Source organism: Vanessa atalanta, chromosome 5 (assembly GCF_905147765.1).
Source record: "Vanessa atalanta chromosome 5, ilVanAtal1.2, whole genome shotgun sequence".
Classification (NCBI taxonomy): Eukaryota; Metazoa; Arthropoda; class Insecta; order Lepidoptera; family Nymphalidae; genus Vanessa; species Vanessa atalanta.
Genome location: NC_061875.1, coordinates 8303246 through 8325516, shown reverse-complemented (window position 1 = coordinate 8325516; position 22271 = coordinate 8303246). Strand labels below are relative to the sequence as shown.

General features: G+C 30.9%; 1 protein-coding gene across 1 annotated transcript in view; it reads right to left on the bottom strand.

Annotated features, from left to right (window-relative positions):
• Positions 1 to 22271, bottom strand: part of LOC125064072 — a 170388-nt gene that overhangs the window by 117754 nt on the left and 30363 nt on the right. The window contains exons 2-3 of the mRNA XM_047670853.1: positions 13966 to 14908; positions 13548 to 13736 (exon numbers count right to left, since the gene is read on the bottom strand). Of these exons, the coding sequence (XP_047526809.1) occupies positions 13548 to 13736; positions 13966 to 14614 (838 nt within the window). The 5' untranslated portion in view covers positions 14615 to 14908. The remainder of the gene's footprint in view (positions 1 to 13547; positions 13737 to 13965; positions 14909 to 22271) is intronic.

The window sequence follows — 22271 nt, the reverse complement described above, 5'->3', positions numbered from 1 at the left end:
AAGTTCCATGTAAGACACATATGCATACATACATAGTGTATATATTATATTAATAAATATCTTCTTCTATACTCATAAATACATTTACTGTTACATAATTTTCCTTCACATCAGGCCGCTGAATCAATTGTAAATTTTGCCCTTTGTAATATCCATTTGGGACTTTCTGCCAGATATATCTCCAGTTACTGAAAGATGTTTGCCAGTTTTTTTTTGCATTATAATATATATTTCACTATAACACCTACGAGTCCAACGAGTAACTTTGTTTTTTTTTTGTCATGTTGGTATGTATTTGTAAAATTAAACTTCCCAGTTCCCCCTATTCATTAATTTAGTAACTATTAAACTTAATATGTTCATAACCATTTATTCAGTGTATTTTTCAAATTTAAAAAAATAAGCCGTGACAGGAATTCAGCAAGAAATCACAGAATCAAATCAAGAAAGTAAGAATTTATATTCGTCAAAGCAAATAAATCTTAACGACTTTGCTTTTAAGATTTAAATTCAATATGAGAAAATTAAATTAACTAAGGTTATTTCTTTAGTAACATTGTCAAGATAATCTTTATTTTTTTTGGTGGACTCCGGAGAGTAGAAGATTATGTATAAGAATATCTTGTAAGCCCCTCAGCTCATAAGCCCGTGCTAATTGATAGACAAAAGTGTACGATAGTTCTCTCAACAAATATAATTCTATATAAATTTTCGTATCTCATACGAAATGTTTACTACCAACTTATCGCGGTTTGATGTTTTTGAATTATTGTACGCAATGTTATATCATTCATCTAACATTTCATAAATTATGGAATGATTTTCGAGTTTTTTTTAGTTGTAGCTTTATTATTTACAAATAGCTTTATAAGGTTACGGACTAATTACACCGAAAAACAAATACTAATAGTTTAAATTTGCCTTACATATACATATAACCTAATATTAGCTTACAAACAGATCAATTGAGTATTCGGCTATTTCCGGTTGCTTTATATCTATGATAGAATCTTAAATTACGACGATTTGCACTGTATTTAGCAATACCAAAATTAACCAAGCTGCTTCCTAAATTGGGCTTGTTCGTATTTCATTCACAAATTTTACTGCACGGATAATATTCATCTGAAATTGATGTTGCCTTCATATTATGATTTAAATTTGATATTATTGTAAAAAAATATATTTAAACTAAATTTTAATTCGATACACAACGCGAGTATGATTTAAAGTAGGTGGAATTTTTAATCCGATTCGTAAATACAGGAGATTTTCATTTCATATACACATAAAAATAGTATGCTCGATGCCTATTGTTTGCAATTATCATGCTTTTGAATTTTTCGTTTTATTTATTAGATAAAGCTTCAAATAAGTGTCCAATTTTGCCCAAACATATTTTAATTCGTTTTTTATTTTACACAATTATGTAATATTAACTATGATCATCTTCATAAATGCTTTATTGAATTATAAATATTTTTCTCGAATTTTAAGGTGTCATGTTTTATCGAATCTTACATTTTTTTTATTTATCTTGACAATAATTCGTCAAACAACTGTGTTATTATGATAGATTTTTAATCTTCGCATATTTTTTTATTTTAATTATATTAATATATCTGCATTCTTACTACTCGACTTTACTACTGCTAAAGTTAGGAAATCAGTTTGCGAGTGCATTTGTTTAGAGTTGTAAGCGGAATTAGAAAAACCTTCATCGGTTTTAAATAGATTAAATTGTTTTGTATTGATTTTAACTTAATACCAACTTTGTTCTTGCTCGAATTTCTTATTCCTACGGGAACTTCTGTTATTGATAGCAGTGACAGATTCGATTTAAGCAATATCGGCACTAAAGATAACAATATTAATTAAGTTCGGAGTTTGTTTATTTTGATAATAAGAAAGAAACATCTTGAAGTTCACATATTTTCAGTATAATTAAAACTAATCTATACATATATATATATATATATATTTATATATATATAGATACATATAAAGTTGTGATTGAATACATTTTACAATACATAATTATTGACATAATTATTTAATAAAATTATTTTATATCTGGTAACATTCAAATATAAAAATAACATCACATAATTAAAAAAAAAACACAAATAGAAATTATTTATGATAATTTAAAATATTACATAGTTACATGATATTCCTTTATTGCATTTATGAAAATAATTCACGATGATATTTAATTTAGCGTCTTGACGTTTAAGCGAAATCTACTTAGACGAAGGTAACGAAGCCATATACGTCATATCTTATTTTCCGTAATATTTTCTTCAATCTTGTATGTACTCTTATTGTCTCGTATAATTTATTATACACTTTAGTTTGATATTATAATAAAAAAGTAGTTTTGATGTATTTGAGTAGACCAAGATCAACCGCAAAACACTACTGAAAATGACAAAGACGATGATTAAGAAATTATATAAAGATGTTACTTGAGATAGTATGTATGTATCTAATCATAATAAGTTTTTATTAAAAAAAAATCACAATATTATATCCCTCCGAACTGTTTTTGACAGATTGGTTATACTTCTTGAAATAAGTTTTAATACTAAAATAAGCTGTTAATGTTGTTAAAAATGTTCATGACAGTGGTAACAACAACTAAACCATTCCATATGTGCTAAGTAGGTACTTGTACGCAAAAAAACACAGCACTGACTGAAAAGCATACTTGAGGCAATATTGTTCTATTTTTTTTTATCAACTTAGTCATTATATTCAAAAATTATCAACAGTATTGTACCGACTGCAAAATATGCTTATCTCGTTATATTGATTTCTCTTGTGAATCAAACTTATTCTAGAGGGACTTTCGATCGATCGATTGTCAATTATCTTCCTTCCTCCTTCAACAAAAAGTAATATTATATATTAAGACAGACAATACAAAGTTTCGTTATTTGAGTTAAGTAAGAAATGCCTTCGGTTAATTCCTTAGAGAAATTAAGAAAGTAGCTCTGTCTACGTTTTCTTAAGCCGCTGAAAATTGTATTAACAGGAAAATAATACGTCAGATCAATGTTTATTCATGGATAATAATTATTATAAGTCATTTTATTAATATTTTAAGAACGTTTATTACTTAATATTTAAAAAAATTACAAGATATACAATTCTATCCTCCCATTTTCTTTTAAAATATATAATTCCAACCGCATAAAAAAATTTAAAAAATTGCGGTACGTGATAGATGTATAATTTCTCGAAAAAATATAATAATTAGTATTACGTATGTTTGATACATAATTTATTTAGATATTATTTACTTTCTATTATAATATGTCATTATTAAAAAGTAATTTTACAATCACACAGAGTTTTAGATTTACTCAAGCGGCGTGTGTGTGTAGCGAATAAACTCTTTCAACGTCTTTTCAGTTAATATTTTCTTTTTGGAAATTAATTAAATTAAAACGAAAAGTAATAATTATAATATAATTATAAATTTAACCAATGTTTACCAACTGCAAGTCACCATAATTTAACGTATGACTTATGGATGTTCTCTGTATCTTAATAAACGCTAAAAACCAAATGCATATACGATTTACTTTTGTTTTTATCTACTACTACTAACGAAGGCGGCTGACTGGCGCAACTAAGTTCGACCCCCGCCCATCGCACATACCTCCGTCGTGCTTTTAGGCTATCTTAAGAGTTCGATGAATTTTGACATTTACTAAAAACCTTTTGCTTTGGCTAAAACTTCGGCCCATTTTGGCCGAAGCCTACTACAAATATTAATAATATGCTTCTTCTTTAACTGAAATTTTACTTAAATAATACCCTAATGTCTGAACAGATGCTTGAATACATGTCGGTAAGTGAAATAGCTAAGCCTCTTATATTAATAACATCTAAAGCATCTAAAGCCGAACAACATACGTATATACTCGTACATGAAACGCTACATCATAAGATTAAACGGGTCGTGTAATAATAACATAATAACATTGACTATGCCTACTAATAAATTAAAGTCTTGTTAAAAAAAAAGAAGTTTACTACACAATACACAATACAAGAATGTATGAATGATAAAATTTTGTTTGCAGCTTTGAATATTCGTTTATTTAAGAGAAACATATAAACATATAAATGACAATGCATGAGAAAATAAACGGAATTGTATATATTTAAATGTTTATGCTATATGAAGGTAAAATAGCTACAGATTTCTTTGACAAATAATCTCGATATAATTAACACGATACGACGGAAGCTATAATTTCTCAACGAATTTGATTCGATTCGATGAGTGCTTATCAGAGAATACACTAATAATTATATTTGATTTTGGAATTAAGCTGTAACAAGAGGGATATTTAATAAGATGTCAGTACGAGTATTTAACTGGTTTGATGATGATTTTGAATATATTTTCATCTTTATAGAACTTTTAAAATAGGAAACTATAGCAAAAAAAAACATGTACATACTATAAATTAATAGTAATCGATTACATTCTATTTGGAAAAAGTTAACTCCCTCATAAATAACCTTTTTTAACTCAATTATTTATTTATTTATGTTGTCGTGTGCTACCTTTTACTAAATATCAGATATTACAGGATATTGAAGATATATTCAACTAGTAACAATTTTGATTCGATTTTCAAATCATTTTATGTTAAAGTTATTCATTCTAAATTATCAAAATGTGCTAACACTACTCCTGAAAAGAACTTCCGCTATATTTTAAAACGTCTATATGATAACAGCGTCTCGTATGTTCACCTGAGGACGTGCCATCCAGGAAAATGGAACAATAGGGGATTATCGATCTTATATGGCGCTAAAGCCAGTAACAGTAGATAGTTCATAATGTTTTCCGCGAAAGATGTTTGCTAAAATTGATGAACGCGTTTTCATAGTAATTTAACAAAATGGTTAGGGTTGCCTCAATAAAGAACGTATTTAAATATTTTCGTGTCTCTCGGAAACGTGTGACTCAGTCGCGTTTAGTCACGCAATAAAAAGAGGTTTGAAAAAGTCACGAATGTTGTTGTATAATTAAATATAGCTGAAATAAATTATATGATTAAATATTTGTTTATTTTAGATGATATATATTTAGTTAAATCATGAACTGACCACTCAAACACATAAAAAATGATAACACCTCACAAAGTATTTAAAAAAGAAAACAAACGTTCACTTAAATTGTTTAGGTACCGTATGTAAAAAAATAAAACAATATGATCGAAATTACATAATTTTTTTCTTTTAAAATAATATAGACTTATAAGTTAATATAACTACGACATCAAAAAGTTTGATTAAATAAATTCTTCAGAAGAACTGGGACAACCAAACTGGTATATTTTATTTCTGTAAAGCTATTTAAATTATCACATGTACGTATATGTAAAGTTACGGTTTGATAAATATACCAGAGCTTGGCAAAGACTTTTAATGACATTGCTCCAATGTAGATTGGCAGGAGAAAAAAGAATTGCGATATCAAATTAAGTTCATGAAGAGATCAGAAGTCTTGTCAGAATTTAATCCATATACAATCTTTGGTAATAAACACACATTCGCTAAATGCGACTGATCTGTACTTGAAGCTAGAAGATTTGTCTATCAATAAGTGCTTTATAGTAAATGCTTGGAGCCTTGATGTAAAATTAAGAAGAAATATAATTTTTACAATTACTCTACATAAAATATAATTCATATTATTCTGAGACTGTAAACATTTAATGTAAGTAATAGATAATAATTATGATATTATCTTGGTATTTATGCTCTCGAAAAATACGTTACATTGAAAATGCAGGAAAAAATGTTCTCTTTCTTTCTCTATTAAAATTTCCAAGTGAGTGAGAGAGAGAGTCCTTTCGATTTGAAATTTAAATTTATTTTGGTTCAGTGGTTATTTATTCATTTATCAAATAAATAGGTTTCACTCGTCATTTATTTATTAAACACGTTTTGTAAGTTAGAATTATTCAACGGTTTAATTTATTCCGCATACCTGAATACTATCTAAAGGGACATACAACATATACAAAATCCCTACTCTCGTCAAATAAATACAGAGGGTCTGGTAAATAACAGATAAACCGGCGTGTACTAAGAATGTATATAAAAACTGTTCACAAATTAATAAATATATTCAAGTATTAAAAAAGTACAAAAATTGGTTTCCCTTGTTCTCATTAGAGGATACTGTTACCTATAACTGTAGTAAAGTCAATTTTTCTATATCGTTCAAAAAATATAAACATGAAATATTATATTTTCTAAAGATAAATCCAAAAGACTTGAACGAAATAACTCGATGTTGCTGTAAATAAAATTTATTAGAAGTATATTATTTATTCTTAGGTTGATTTAATTTTACAACTAAAATGTTTACACAAGCCGATAAAAAATGATCTTTATTGGATTTTCGAATGTTTAAAGTATTTTACTAGAGACGGGGTAAAGCGAGCGAGTCGGAACAAGATTTCTCTATTCCAGACATGGCTTACAGCTTAGATGAGGGATTTGTTTGAAGCTGTAGCCGTCCTCAGTTTAAAAAGAAAATTTACCTACTGAAAAAGTTTCTATTTTAAAGATAAATTTACATATCTATATATAATCATCGATATTTTGTTAAATACAAATAACGAATCTGATTTTTTTAATTTCTTAATTCAATTTAATTAAATTCTAATAGGGCTTTGTGTAAGCCCTTCCTCGCGGTAGATATCAACCACTAATAATATATTCTACCGCCAAACAGAAATACAGTATTGTTGTGATCCGGTTTGAAATGTCAGTAAGCCACACTGGCTTTTGACTGTAGACAGAGGGGACATAACATCTTAGAACAACCAACCTTGGGAAGGTTAGTGGTGCTTTGACAATCTTGGAAGGAAGGAATGGTTAATATTTCTTACATAGCCAATGTTTATAAGAGATGGTGACCACATACCGTCCATGAAAAATGCATACAAAAATATTATAATTAAATTAATTTATCATATTTTTTATTTTATTTAAATTTAATAAATCGCACATGTGCTGTGCTAAGTGCACTGAAATTATGAAAAATAGATTTAAACGTGACTTTTTGTGTTTACTATTAAAGATTTTTTTTTTATATTTATAGTATAAGTTCTAAAACCAAATCTATGCTAAACTAAGGCTTAGTACCGGCTTGAATGGGAAAGTACTTATCAATCGTACCACTAAAATACAATGCTTCGTAAGGCTATGTTCCGGTGAGTGAGCGGGTTTAATCACGGCTACTACGAAACTAACAACTGAGATCGTTTGATTGTAGCGCATTTGAGTGTATTATAATTGGAAACATAATGCCAGTGATAATATAACAACAGTAACGACTTACATTCTTTTTTTCTAAAATAAACTTAATAATTGAAATAATATTCATTTGAATAGGATTTGTTTTGTCCACACTATCGGCATTTCCATAGTCCTAAAATGTACAAAATGAAAAATTATTTCACGGCTAAACTTACAACACCACATGCAGACATACATACACGTGAGTCTAAAATATATAAAATTAAACTCTCGAGACCGCAGAGCGTTGATTATATATAATTGAATAGGCGTTCAAAAACCAGACCCGTCACAATTATTTTTATGTTATGAGTTATCGAACACAAGTTAGATAATGGTTTTATTGTAGGAGCTCGTGACAAAAATCGTATGTAGGTACAAAAAACCATTTTAGCTGCACCGCTACAGAAAACTAAATTTCGTTTGGGAAATGAGATTTGACCCGCAAATGGACTGGCACAAAGCACTTTATGAGGCTTATAAAATTAATAAATACGCGAGTGTCACAACATCAAATTCTATTTGCTTTAGTAACATAATATTATAAGTGATTATTTTTGAAAAATAATTTAATATACATACGATACGATAGTTGGATTACGATTCGGGCAAATGGGGCATCTGATGTTAAGTGGTCTCCACCGCCTGTTGACTCTGTAAGAAATATTCCTCAAATAGCCGATATGCCACTAACCTTGAGTCTCTTATAAAACCCCATAACCAAGTGAAATAATAAATAAATAACTATTGAACAACATCACATACATTACTCTGATCCCAATTTAAGTAGCTAAAGCATTTGTGTTATGGAAAATCATAGTAACGATGGTACCACAGACCCAAGACAACATAGAAAACTAATGAACTTTTTCTACATCGACTCGGCAGGTAATCGAATCCGGGACCTCGGAGTGGCGTACCCATGAAAACCGCTGTACACACTACCACGGAGGTCGTCGTAGTATAATAATACAATAAGAGGTAAGTAGTTTACTATAATGGTCTTGTTTTGAAAGCTTTTATTTAACTTGCGATGTTTGTTAGTCTGTTCTGACCATATCTTGCAAGTTAAATCAGAACCGCTTCCTCTTATTCTACGGAGTTATAATTTAACATGTTTGTTCAGTACCGATGACAAAGTATTTTTATGATAAGCGTAACATAATTCTGTATCCGAGATTTGCTCCAGGCATAGGAAAGTCAATACAGCTTTGATACGAAATGTATACATTATTTATTATTGTTAAATATTTTGGATTCAACATCGTAATACTGTGAGCATTTATCTTTTATATAAATTGAATCCTGTAGTTTTAAAGCTGGTTGAGTTTGATGAAAACGAAAAGCCTGAGTTGTATGATGACTCGTTTTCACGGCACTTACCTCAAACGACAAGTTACATCCAGAGATACTTTGTTGGGAGGCTCAGGCTAATTTATACGAGAATAATGTAATAATAAAAAAAAACTTTTCAGAAATATGTTCATAAGCGATACGCCAATTCTTTGGTAATGTTTATTATATATCAATAGTTCGCATGCCTGATTGGCAGATCTCGAGGTTCTTGGGGCCAAAGGTCGAGCCGATAAAAAGTTATTATGTTTCTCGAAAAATTGTCAGTAATAGGCCGAAGTCGTGAAGATGGAATTGTGTCGTGTCTCGTGCGTCGCAAAGCAACGTTGGTCCTGAGCATAAATTTTCCGGGCGCGTCGGATTAGCCATTCTATGTTGTATTGTTGTACTTGTATGTTTGTAATATGTTTGTGCACACACTTGTGCACTATGCTATGCCCTGTGTTCTTTGCTAGTCTCCCATAAAATAAGAGCAAGGCCGTATTTGTCACAATGCCACAATTACATGGGGTACCCCTGGAATACCAGACAGTATTGGGTTTCTTAGCATGATCTGAGAAACCCAATACCGTCTGGTTATCCATATAACTCCAAGGACGATTAAAACAAAAACCACTTCGAGGTCAAAAGTTATCTATCGTCAAGGAAGCTGGTATCTTGAAAAGGTCCAAGCAATACATCACAGCACAATTAAAGCGGTAACGCCTTCCTCCGTGTTCCCACAGCGTTACGAAACGTCCTTATCTTAAGCAAAGCTTAAGAAAAGGTTTTTTCGAAAGGCAGTGGCTGGGATGTTCACTCGGCATCGCTCACGCTCATAGCGGCTATAACCATTTATCGTTAAGTCACCTAGTCTGCCTCAAAGGGCATTAAAAAAGCCGTAGTCGCTTAGAGATATAACAAATTATTTACTCAAGTATCCAATTTTGCAGGCAAACTCCCAATATATATTGTAAGAAAGTGGAATATTTCCGTTGAACGTCCTCTTGTCGTAACAGAATATCACGATATATGGGTGGTGTCGACCTATGGTCTTGTGTTTTGGGTCACTGTATGAATCTCGTAGTAAGTGTTGGTATCATTTCTTTGTCATAGTTATGGTCAAATCATGGCTTCTAAATCGAAAACTGAAAAGGTTAGTACTAGAAAACCCTCAACTCTGTAGAGTGGAAGGTTTTCAGAACAGTGATTGCAGATATGTTATTAAAATATAAGACAATGAACCGTACAAAGCGCAGATGTATGTTGAACTTCTCAGCAAAATTTTAAAGAAGAGTTGGCTACGACCGTTCCTCTAAAAGTTGTGAGTATGGATTTGTATGGGGACTGACCAGTTTGGGTAGATAGTAAATAGTCGGTAAACGTCACTAAGCCACGATTAGTGAGATTTGTCAGTGTTACAATATGCAACATAATTTTTTTAATAAAATTATATTTTTCCTAACTTTGAATTTAATTGTTCAGCACTATTGATGCAATGTTGCATATCTGCAACAGAAAGTTTTTAGAAATAAAAAATAACCACAATTTTAATGGCTTATTTATTAATTTAATTACCGTTTCCGGTAATAATACAAAACAAGCGATTTAAATTTCTAGAATAATAATGAATCAAGAGTTCAAACAAAAGACAGTCACACTGACAGGCAGACTTCCAGTACACAAACAGATTTCTGATTATTTTTATATGTTCAGTAATATATTAATACGTAAGGATAAAAAACTATATATTGAATATTTATTTTAATACTACCTATGTAGCCGATAAGAGATCTCATCTGTTAAACATTATTCAGAAACCCAACGAATTTTCTCAAGTATTAGAGATTTTTGGTCGCCATCAGGTGTCTACCTATCTATATGTATCATAAAAAACAACCCTCATTTTACCTCGGTCACGCCGCACTATTTGTGACTTCTATACAAACTATCATCCTTAACTTTATCCTCTTAAGAGGTGAGTTTTCAAAAATACTATTACCCAAAACACCGATTTCCGTAAAGTGAATTTCTGTACAAACTTATAAAGCCAATTTTAAAAACTTATGTGATCAATTTAAAAAAAGTTTAATTCGTTTTTTTCTCATTAGCCCCCTACAAACCGATTTTCATATTTCCATATCAGAAATACAAATATTAATTCTCGATTTAACCCCATTAGGAGATTAATTTAAAAAATCCTTTCTTAGTGCTGACTTTGGTTGCATAAGGAAATCCTGTGCAAATTTTCCCTCATCTCGTTAAACCCTCCAGCTTAGGCGATGCTTTGTATGTCAGTCAGTAAATTTAAAATTTTATCAAGTAGATTTATTGTAAGACTATGAATATAAGAAAATACGGAAAAAAGGTATCAGATTTCGAATTATATTATTCAGAATAAATATACTCTTGGTTACACATTATGTACCTAAGGATAAAAGAAATACTATACAAAATAAAATAAATTTAAATAAATTTAGGGTCAAAGTTCGTATGTAAGTATTATGTAGTTTTAAAAAGAAATTTTGTATTTATATTTGTATTGAGACCACTAATTAATTATGTAACATAACATATTCAAAGTTAAAATTATCATTAAATCCATAAATAACAAATGAATATTATAATATACAACTTTTTTCAGTTTTTAAATTGAACTCAAACACGGCATTTGCACGATCGTTATTATTAAGTATAAAAAAAAATGTGATTGATATTTGAAGAACAGGCGTATTTTTTTTTTAATATCCTGAGGCTATACACGTTTCAATATAGAATATTTCCGGTGATCTTATAGTGCACGTCAAAAACAGGTCTCGAAAGGAGGTACAAACGAATTCAAATCGAATTGCTTGTATTTACTCGCAATCTGATTGGTCACATCAGTTTATAACAGACACATTTCCGCCTGTCGTTTCAGCTGAAATTAAAATTTAATTTCTGTATTCCTACGCAAATTTGTATGAAATAATTGACATTAAAGTACAAATAACTCTCAACAATTTGAAATAAAATAAAAATAAAATAAAAACAATTATATTATATTCACAGCATTTTTCAGACCACACTATTAATTCAATTCAATTCGGTTAATAATGTCTGCCTGAAGCAAGATGCCACCGGCCCTCTGCAAATCTTAATCAGTCTGTCATTAGGCAATTACGAATTGGATTACAGTAATAATATAATCTAATCGAATCGAATTAAAGCTGGGAAAGCGAGATCCATAAACTTACGCAAATATAGTCTAGTTTGATAGAAAATTCAAACGTTGTATGCAAATACACAATAATATATAACGGGGGTCATAAATTAAATATTATTGTAACATTAGCTATGATATAGCTATAAAATGCTGATTATCTTTTATTAAAAATAACTGATAATCCATAGATTAGTTTCTGAGTTGAGTGCGAATAAAATACGCGAACTATGAGCACTTGATAACACAACCATAATTTTCACGACTATTATAAAATTAAACATGGATATTATATTATACTACTAGCCGATTCCGGTGGTATATCCCATCGTAAACACTTATTTTTCTCCAATTTTATATACATGACTGGCTCTTACTCATAAATGCATATAAGATCTATTAAGGCGCGCCCATCATCTTTAAAATATCAGCGTGAGTTCGTAAGAGATGATGAAAATAGATTTTTAAATGCAAATTTCCAAATAAGTTTTTGGTACATTAATACAGATTCCTTTATTTCAAACATTCATCCTAAAGTTCACCGAATTAGGCGATGAATTATCAAAAATGAATGATTAATTATGAATTCCATTATATTATTATCGGAAGCCTTAATTCCGATTTCCATGTTTCTAACATCAGAAATGACGAATTTTCATGAGACTTAAGAACTTTATTAATTCCTCAAAAGAAATACATATATTTCACTTACTGAGAAACTATATAAAATAAAACAATTATAAAAGAAGCGTACAGAGATAACAAAGTAAAGATAAAATAAAATATCACACAAAAGAAGGTAGACAGATCTTACATTAAAATATAAACACCGTATACATGCATGTTACAATTATTAACTTCATAGATTAATAAGTACCAGAAGTGGCATTGATGGATATTGTTGATATGGAAGTTAAGTTTAAAATGTTAAATAAATTACCTAAGCCGGTATATATGTGTGTATATGTATAAATGATAGTATGTTTTGTAGTGTAAGTGCATGAAATTATTAATATTATTATTTTTTATTCTATTTAACTTTTTTAATATTTTTTATTTTTAGTTTTTTTTTTATTATATTTTTTATTATGTGTTTTAAACTAAAATTAAATAAAATTTTCATACAAACTTTCATCCCCTATTTAATCCCATTAGAGACGAATTTTGAAAAATAATTTCTTAATACTTATCTACATTCCATAAGTAATTCGTAGTAAGTTCTAATTTGCCTGTGTAAATTTTAATCCTGTAAGACCTACCGGCTTAGGCGGTGCTTTGTATGTCAGTCAGGAATTTTAAGATTTTATTAAGTTATTACTAAGGCCCGCCTCGATAGATTATGTAAATAATGGCGAAGTGAGTACATATTCAAACAAATATTTTATTTATACATAATTTCTTAACAAATTGTAGCAATTGTTTTGCATTATTTCTATGGTATGATACGAATGCTGCAAACGTCATATAAGCTCCCACATTTCAGTAGAGTAATTCAATTAGCAAATGTAACCTGGCTGACTATGGACTGGGTCAATGAGATTACTGACAATGTAGTCTGTTTGTGTTTTATCTCACATTTGGTTCATTTTCGGTTTTCATCTCTCCTCTTACAATGTTAATGCATGCAATTTGCGTTTGAAAATCCTACGTATTCTAATATAAACAAAAATTGTACCTGTTTTGACCAGTTTGAAGGTGACTTGTTGCTGATTTTTCAATTGATCATTATGTGCCGGATGAGTCAGCTCCCGAAGAGCCATCTCAATCGACGGCTGCTGCATGGTGGCTGGACGAGAAGGGGATGCCTCCTTTGCCCGACTTAGTTTTCGGAAAAAACTAACTTTCTTCGGTTTTGAGTTTGATCCTGCTAAATAAAATAACGTATTATAACTCAAAGATATCATTCAGAGTTTAAATATATAATACAAAAGAATATGAAATTGCACACAAAAGAAAAAAAAACACTCCTATGTATATATTAAAGGCAGTGTTAGAAATTAGAATCACCATGCATAATGGACGTGATCATTGCACGTTACTGGTTAGTCGGTTATCATGTCTTCAAACCGAAATCGAAACTTTCATTAAAAAACCTTCGAAAGATGATCGTTGTGTTGGAGGCGTCGATATTGAGGACGTACGGGCGGAGGGTGAGGGAGAGGAACTCGGAGCAGGCTCCGACTGTGGCCGAGGAGGTAATAGACTAAGGGAGGATGCAGTGGGTGAAGGGAAATGCGCCGCCGATACATCAGACCTACGGTCTGGTTCCGGAGTAGTCACGCGTATATTTGCACAGAATTCTGGCGTACTCGCAACCTCAAATAAAGCGTCAAAGTCTCTGTCAAAAATGTTCTTCCGCGAAAATGCGGGGGTAGGCAGTGGTGCGGGCAGCTCGAATTCATCGGGGGCGGGGGTTCTAATTATCTTTCCGAATTCATTGTCCTCATGGCGGCCGAGTTTTTTGAGGAGTTTTGCTTTCGTGCGCTCGCGCAGCTTAGCCGGCCGCTCGAGCGACGGCGTCGGCGAGGCCGGCGTGCGCTCCGCGGGCTCCGGGGGCGCCGTTTTGGGGACTGAGGCGGCGCGGGGCGGGGTGGGGGTCGGGGTTAGGAAATTCGCACTAGACGGCACGGGCGGCGGTGGCCCGAAGATAATATCGAGGGTCGGTCGCTGCCGAGGCCGTGGCAGCGAATGCGAGCTGTATGTCAGGGAAACTACTTCGTCCGCAGGATATATTACGTACATCCCTGGCGAGACCGCATCGCGCCGGCCCCTCGCGCCCTCCGAAGAGGTTCACGCGCGTTTTACTCACTAGCTTAGCCTTTCAATGTGTCTTATTATTTCTTCTCTTAATACACAGTTACAATTGCAAGGCTTTGTGAAAAATTAAATCTGTGGAATGTTTCTTTTTTATGACTTTTCGAATCGTGGAGTGGAGTAAGGAATGTTTTACAGGGAAGATTTTGAGCCATGTAAAGGAGGTAGGATAATTTTCTTCGTACAAAATTTTCCGCTTGTCCTTTTGAAGTTGTTTTCAACCTACAAAAAATACAAAAAAATAACATAACATATTTAAAAAGATTAACGGAAAGGAATAAAACATATGAGAAAATTAAAATAACATAAAGCCTTGAACATATTGAAAATATGGCTTACGTAGTATAAAGCGTGTTGTTTTTATAACCACAAAAGAGTATAAGGTTTTAATAAATAAAACAAGATTTGCAAAACAGAGTATTGTTTTTAGAAATCCTCTTCTAGATCGATATCTATCTACCTCTATAGATATGAGTTTTATTGGAAGCAAGAATATTTGCATTTAAATAACACGCTCGAGATATTCGTAGCTGTCCATATGGAAATTGTAATTGAATTATTGTTGCTTCGTTGAATTATATTCGCGATGAACATTATCAAACGGCGTCATTTTGTCTATTGATCTATATTAAAAAAAAAAACAAACTAATCATTCGTTGATCTATATTATATATTCATTGATCTATATTTCAAAAAAAAAACAAACTAATCTTCCTAATGTTACTAAATGTGACACTATTTTGTTATTCATCTTTATTAGGTAAAAATATACTAAATACACAACGACTGATCGGTTGCAATTGTATTCAAAACTTTATTAAATACGAATAAAAAATAACAAACATGAAACTTAATAAAAAGTCAGAATAACTCGGATTATAAGGACATTTATTTATATTACAATTAAAATCAGATCTATCTTTAGTATCCTCAATTTTTTTAATTGCTGGAGGTTCAACTGTTGGAATGTACTATACCATACGCCCATGGCTATACACTACAGATAGTATTCTACATATGAAGACTTTGCATAATGCTAAAAGCAAATAAACAATTTACGAGTTAAATATATCATAAGTATAATAAATTGCATCAGAATACCGGACATGTATCGCATGCTTAAGAAATTCTGCGAATGTCAATACATTTTAGTATCAGGTTATGTATATTGTAAAGCGGCTGAAGCGATAACTAGACGGAGATAAGGAGGTCAAGCGTTCCTACAATGGCCGAGGGCATATCCTTGAGTTAAAGAACACTTTAAAATTTCCGACGTCGTCCTATGGATCCCTTAATTTAGGTACCCTTTTAAATCAGTTCTAAAATAATGATGGTACTTCAAAAGTGCGATATCATTATCTTTCGTAGTAGAATTTATTTAAATTAACAGTAAAGAAAGAAAAGCTCTTTCCTCACATTAAACTCACTCAACTTTTATATGGTATTGTAATTATACTATTTTGTTAAAGTATTTTATCGATTGCAATTTAATATTGGTGTGCTCAAAGGCTTAAATATCAAATTTAAAATAATCTGTTTGGAATAATATTGTACAAAGCAATATCAGATTAAACAAACGGTAAGTATTTACTCTGTAAGTTGATACACTATAGATGCATTTATTATTTAGTAACGTAATAGATAGTATAGTCTTTATCCACTGCCGATCTAAGACTCCATCTGCTGTTACAATGCGGATTCGTTCAGATAAATTATGAATAAAAATTTAGCACCACTTCCTGGGTTTGAACCTGCTATTTTCAGTTAAGACTCGTGTGTTTTCCCCACTGGGCTTTTTACTTCTTAATTAATTATACCTATATTTATCCTGCATAAAGTACAACGTAAACTACTTTATGTTATGTTAACTTCGTAATATTACATTCAATAAAAATAAATGCACATTAATCTTATATGAATATATCAATGTCGATTTCACGCAGAAACAACTCGGTATTTATTGTATTGTAAAAACTATTAATAACACAAAGTCACTCAAGTAAATTGTTTTAACGACTATCCCTTTACCGTAAAGATTCAGTTCAGTTGTTTGCAAGTTTAACAAAGTTACTGTAATATGAATAAGTTAGAGCCAAGTGTCGTATAAAGTTTTATTATGTTTTACGATACTTTAATTTATTTTCCTTTAAAGAAAAAAATAGCTACGTACAACAAGGAAGTGGTTTATCTTTTATCGATGTAGGTTTACTAAGAATATTCTTCCAAAATGTTTGACAACGTAAAAACGGTTGTAATAGTATTTTTAGTACAAACTTAAAAGAAACATATGCCGACGACTAAAGACCGCATGTTCCTCAACTAAATAATAATAAAATACGATACTATATTACATTAAAACTTGAAATTATCATGTATGTACTTAGCCCAAGATCGTGGTAGCACAATATTTTTAACCTGGCCTATAAAAATCCACGTCAAAAAAACATTGATAAATAAGGCATATTACTCAACATAAGATTATATTAAAGATAAAAAAGCGTGGACTAGACTTATAAATAGAATAGTTAAAAAATAATAATTGTATGTACTTTGTAATTATAATGGTTGAAATCAGTAACTATTGAGTTCTTGTCGGTTCTTCTCGGTAGAACCTGTTTTCTGAATCGGTCGTAGCCTTTACGTGCGATTTAAAAGGGCCATCATGAGCCTGTTTGAATAAAGAATATTTTGATTTTGACCTTTATTCGGGATATGACTTGATCGATGAAACACTGTATCTCTATATTCAACAAACTGAAGCATCCATGTGTTCATAAGAGGTTTTATTTATATAAATATGTAAAAATCAATTTAAAATTTAAGGTAATATTTTTAAAGTATTTTACACCAATAAATGTACCCAAAACAATTGGGTCTCAACTCACTTATAATCAAGTTTTGAAGGAATGCAATATATAATACAAATGTATAGCTTATCAACATTTAAATTTTATTAATATTTAAAATTTATTTGATAACAGTTCGCTAACGAAGATAAATTTTTAACTTGGAAATGAATAAATAACAAGCCATAATCAAATTAGGTAATTATGAAGATGACAAACAAAACGGGAAACCGACTTGACATTTTGAATAAAAGATTCCAAGGTATCTCTTTTCAAAGCTTAATGTTCAAATTATAATTTTCATTGATTTTGTGAGCATTATTTTGAGGGTAATTATTTTAATTAAATTAAACGTAATATAGTTTTCAATTTGAGAACAGGATCTTTTACTGTTATGTTTTTTTTTTTAAAATTACATTACATCCACGGACTGACAGTTGTCCATGCCTTTTCCACTTTCTGATTTTAGTTAGGTGTGGTGATTTACAATTTTTCTTATTTACTCAACATCACCAAATCTTAGCTGGAGTTGGAGCTCGTCGCCCTTCTAAGACGTGGCCCACACTGACAGTTTTTTTAATGATATATTTTTTATTTTATTTTTATGATATCGGTAGGTGGACGAGCAAATGAGCCACCTGATGGCACTGTAAGAAATAATAACCATTCCTTATATCACCAATGCACCACCAACTGCAGCCAAATGCAACACCAATAAATAAATTATAAAATCTTAATTTAACCCTTAGAATAAAATTATCAAATGATATGAGTACTTATAAAACAATGTCAAATTTATATAACATATCTTACAAAATGTGTTTCATAAAAGTTCGATTACATAAATTGTACTTGGTTTTGCTCTTAAAACGTACCATTTACTTTTACGAGTAACTTATGTCACATTTATTTACGAACGAGTAATTTCGTCCATTAAAATAATTCTTCGCGTGTGAATATTAATGAGTTTTGTCAATAATTAGCTTATTACGGTCGCAGCGCGGAGTTATATGTTCGTAATATGTTACCTGAAACATATAGCAGCGCCATATTCTATTTAAAAGGAGATGAAAATTTAAATTAAATATCACAAGCTTGTGGTATTGCATTCTAAAATATTAATGTAATGAGCCAGCCATGCGAGCCTCATTGTGGGAACACTCGACCCCCTTACATTCAAGTCACGCTGAGTCGCACTCATTATTATCATTGTTATGATGTTTTTATAGATCACTTTTTAATTTTTAAATCTAAATAAACATTTGAAAATATTTTTTATTATTTTATTTATAAAATGAATGTTCGTACATATCTTTAAGATATATCAACGTCTAATTATACACGTTTACCGTCAGACCGATCAACATAAAATTTGGGTTTTCATATATTTTTACATAAATATCTTTTTTATCATATCCAGTTTATTGTATGTATGGTCGTAAGTAATACTGCACTGTGAAGCAGCTCCTGAATCACATCAGCTTCTATACCGTTTGCAATGAATATCGGTACATAGGAATAAGACCGTCGGCCAGGTTTTGATAAAAACATAATTACTTATTAATCAATTCCTGAAATCTTTACGATATCGAATATTGAATTTAAACTTTTGAACGCAACGAGAGATTAATTTTGAGGTCGAATTTGAATGCTTTGTTTATATACGTAACGTTTTATTAAATTATAATAAACATTATGACGATAAATAAAGGAAGATAGGTTATTTTTCTTTAAACGTATTGCTTGTTATAGCCAGCTATCTTATAATTCCGAGTCAAGCCAACAAAATAAAGTTATTACCTTTTTCTGCCAAGAAATTATCAATAGCAGTCTGGGGTTTGGAAGTTGGCTGTGCTTACATGACCGTGCATATGAAAGCAAATAAACGCATTGGTCGTGATAAAGGTCGAATTGATAAAGCAGTTGTAATTGAGCACTGGACATTTGGCTTTCGAGGATTTCCACGGTGCCCCAAAAAGTTACGGACCCATTATGTATCTTTGTAAAGAGTATCTTTTATCATTTTATATAATATTTTTGATCTACTTTTAGCTTCATAAAAGTAGTAGTAAGGCAAATTACTCTAGAAAAACTATTTTTTGAGTGACCAGTAACAGCTTTAGGTACTAAAACAAAAAATAAGTAATCTATATACTCATATCTTAATTTTTGTATAAAGAAATTAATAATTGTATTTAAATATTTAATACACAACTTGTTTTTGGAGTCGGTGTCAAGCAAGTCAAAGAAAACAATACTATTTATAATCAATTCATGTCAGAGTTATTAATCTATATTAAGCTTATTATTATGAATAATCCTTGTTAATATAACAAGGATTATTCATTGTTCTATTTAATGTTCTATAAAATTAAGAAAAAAAAAAAAAAATTGAGTCCAATTTTTTTTTTCAAATAAAAATTAGTCCAAACGAAGAGTATAACTTACTAAGCAAAACTCAACTATCCAAATCATTTCATAAATGACAGAGTTTTGATATAGCAAACGTAAAAAAAAAACGAATTGATAATCCTTTTTTTAGAAAAAGTTATGTGAAAATTTAACATGCAAGTCCAATTAACATGTAAAATCTTCGTAGAGCGCTGTCAGGAGCACCGAATTGCCCGCGGTCCCGTTTTACGGTAGTGAAGCGGTCGCATTGCAAATGACGTGCTGTCGTGATGCACTGAGGCAAGCAAAGCGGTCCCCTACTGTTAGATAATTTAACCTTCTCGTACTACTTTTATAATGTAATGTATGTTCATTATTTATGCGGACGGAAAAATGGGCCATTTGGAACGTAGTCACTGCCGCTCAGAGATATCGGCGCTATAAGAAATATTAACCAATCCTTCCTTATTATAGTTTTCTTAACATCATCAATGCGCCAAGCTTGAGAATTAGTGCCTGCAGTTACACTGGCTCACTCACCCTTCATACCGAAACACAATAATACCAAGTATACACGGTAGAATATGAGTTGGTGGTATTCACCCAGACGGGCACAAAGTCCTACCACCAATTGTGTTCATGCTCATATTTCTATTTTAACGTACTTTTGGAGACATCACATATTTCCTGCACATTGTATATTTTTGGAATGAATTATCGTCGTTTATGACTTTATAAGAATACAAGCCAAACACATTAACAATAAAAATGGATTTATTATCGTCTGTCTTTTTACATAATACACGGAAGCCATATATTGGCTTAGTATAACTTATTATAATGTATTTTAAAAATATCCCCACTTATAAACTCCACATGTAAGTTACGTGACAAAATTGATTCTATTGAATTAGGTAGAAATGTAAATATAATATCTGTTTTTGTAATTATAGCACAGTATATCTAAAGAATTCAAGAATTTCACGAATTTTAAATTATTTTTTTGTACCGTTCAAAATTAATTCCAACTCAATGTATTTTCGTGTTTGCGATCCATATTTCAAATCATTATGCATTAAACAGCTGCTATACAAAAATACAAACATGGCCGCACAGGATCATTTCGATTAACCTCAAAAACTTATGGATTAAACACGAGCACCAATAACCGGCAAAGATAGCGTGCATCTGCACAATACTCAACGTATAACGAGATCACGATATGGAACGTTGCGACCATTTCGTTTTGTTGCCGATGCCGATTTGTAAACAGAATTATATCATGTTGGTACGACACTATTTCTGTCATCAGTGGTAGCTTTTGTTAATCGATTTATTTCTTCGTTTAAATCTGACGTCTGTTTCAATATTACGTGTCAATATAATAAAATTTTTCAGCGTAGTTGTATGTGGAATTCGATAATACATTACTTCGCTTAATGTGTACATATCTAGGTATGAATCTGCTACGTACAGCTATGAACGTTTCGTGTTCATATATTTAGTTTAGATATTAAAATCCGAATTTTAATGTGGATTACTTTATCAGTACGTTTTTTTTTAAATGTTTAATGTATCAATTATAAGAATCGATTACCTCATACTTCTTAGAAATATTCATGTAGAATTAAATAGAACGAATTTAATTTAGTAAGAGAGAAAATGTATAAAACAAAAATGAAGTATAGAAGAAACATTTTTAAAGGAAATTATAAATAAAAAATAAAGAAACGTAACATTGACCTTGAAAATTAATTTTAATTAAACAAATATTAGGATATATTAATGTTAATCATATATTTAAGTAGCATAAAATATTGACGTCATTCCAATAATTTACATACATTTTATTTTTTATAGCCCGGGAGGGCAAATGACTCTGCTCCACCTGATGGTAAGTGGTAGTAGAGTCCAAACGCGACATTAAACATACATTAGCAGCCTGTAAATTTCCCACTGCTTGGCTAAGGCCTCCTCTCCCTCTGAGGAGAAGGTTTTGGAGCATATTCCACCACGCTGCTCAAATTGGGATTTTAATGCGTTGGTGGAATAAATATATAAATATATAATCATTTAAATATATAAAATTACCTTGGCGGTAATGCAGAACAACGAATTTCCTTCGGTGGAAATTACAAGAACTAACTATAAAATACACTCAAAGCGCTATCATTTTACCTTGTTTATGAACTGACGGTCAATGGTTGACGCTGGCTATTGATATTGATATAGACTCACCCTTCCAATCGTAGCTGGAACTCTCAACTGAACAACAAACAAACTCGAAACTCATTTCAGAAAATGATTTTGAAATATGAAAAAGATATATAAAATTGACTAAAATAAAT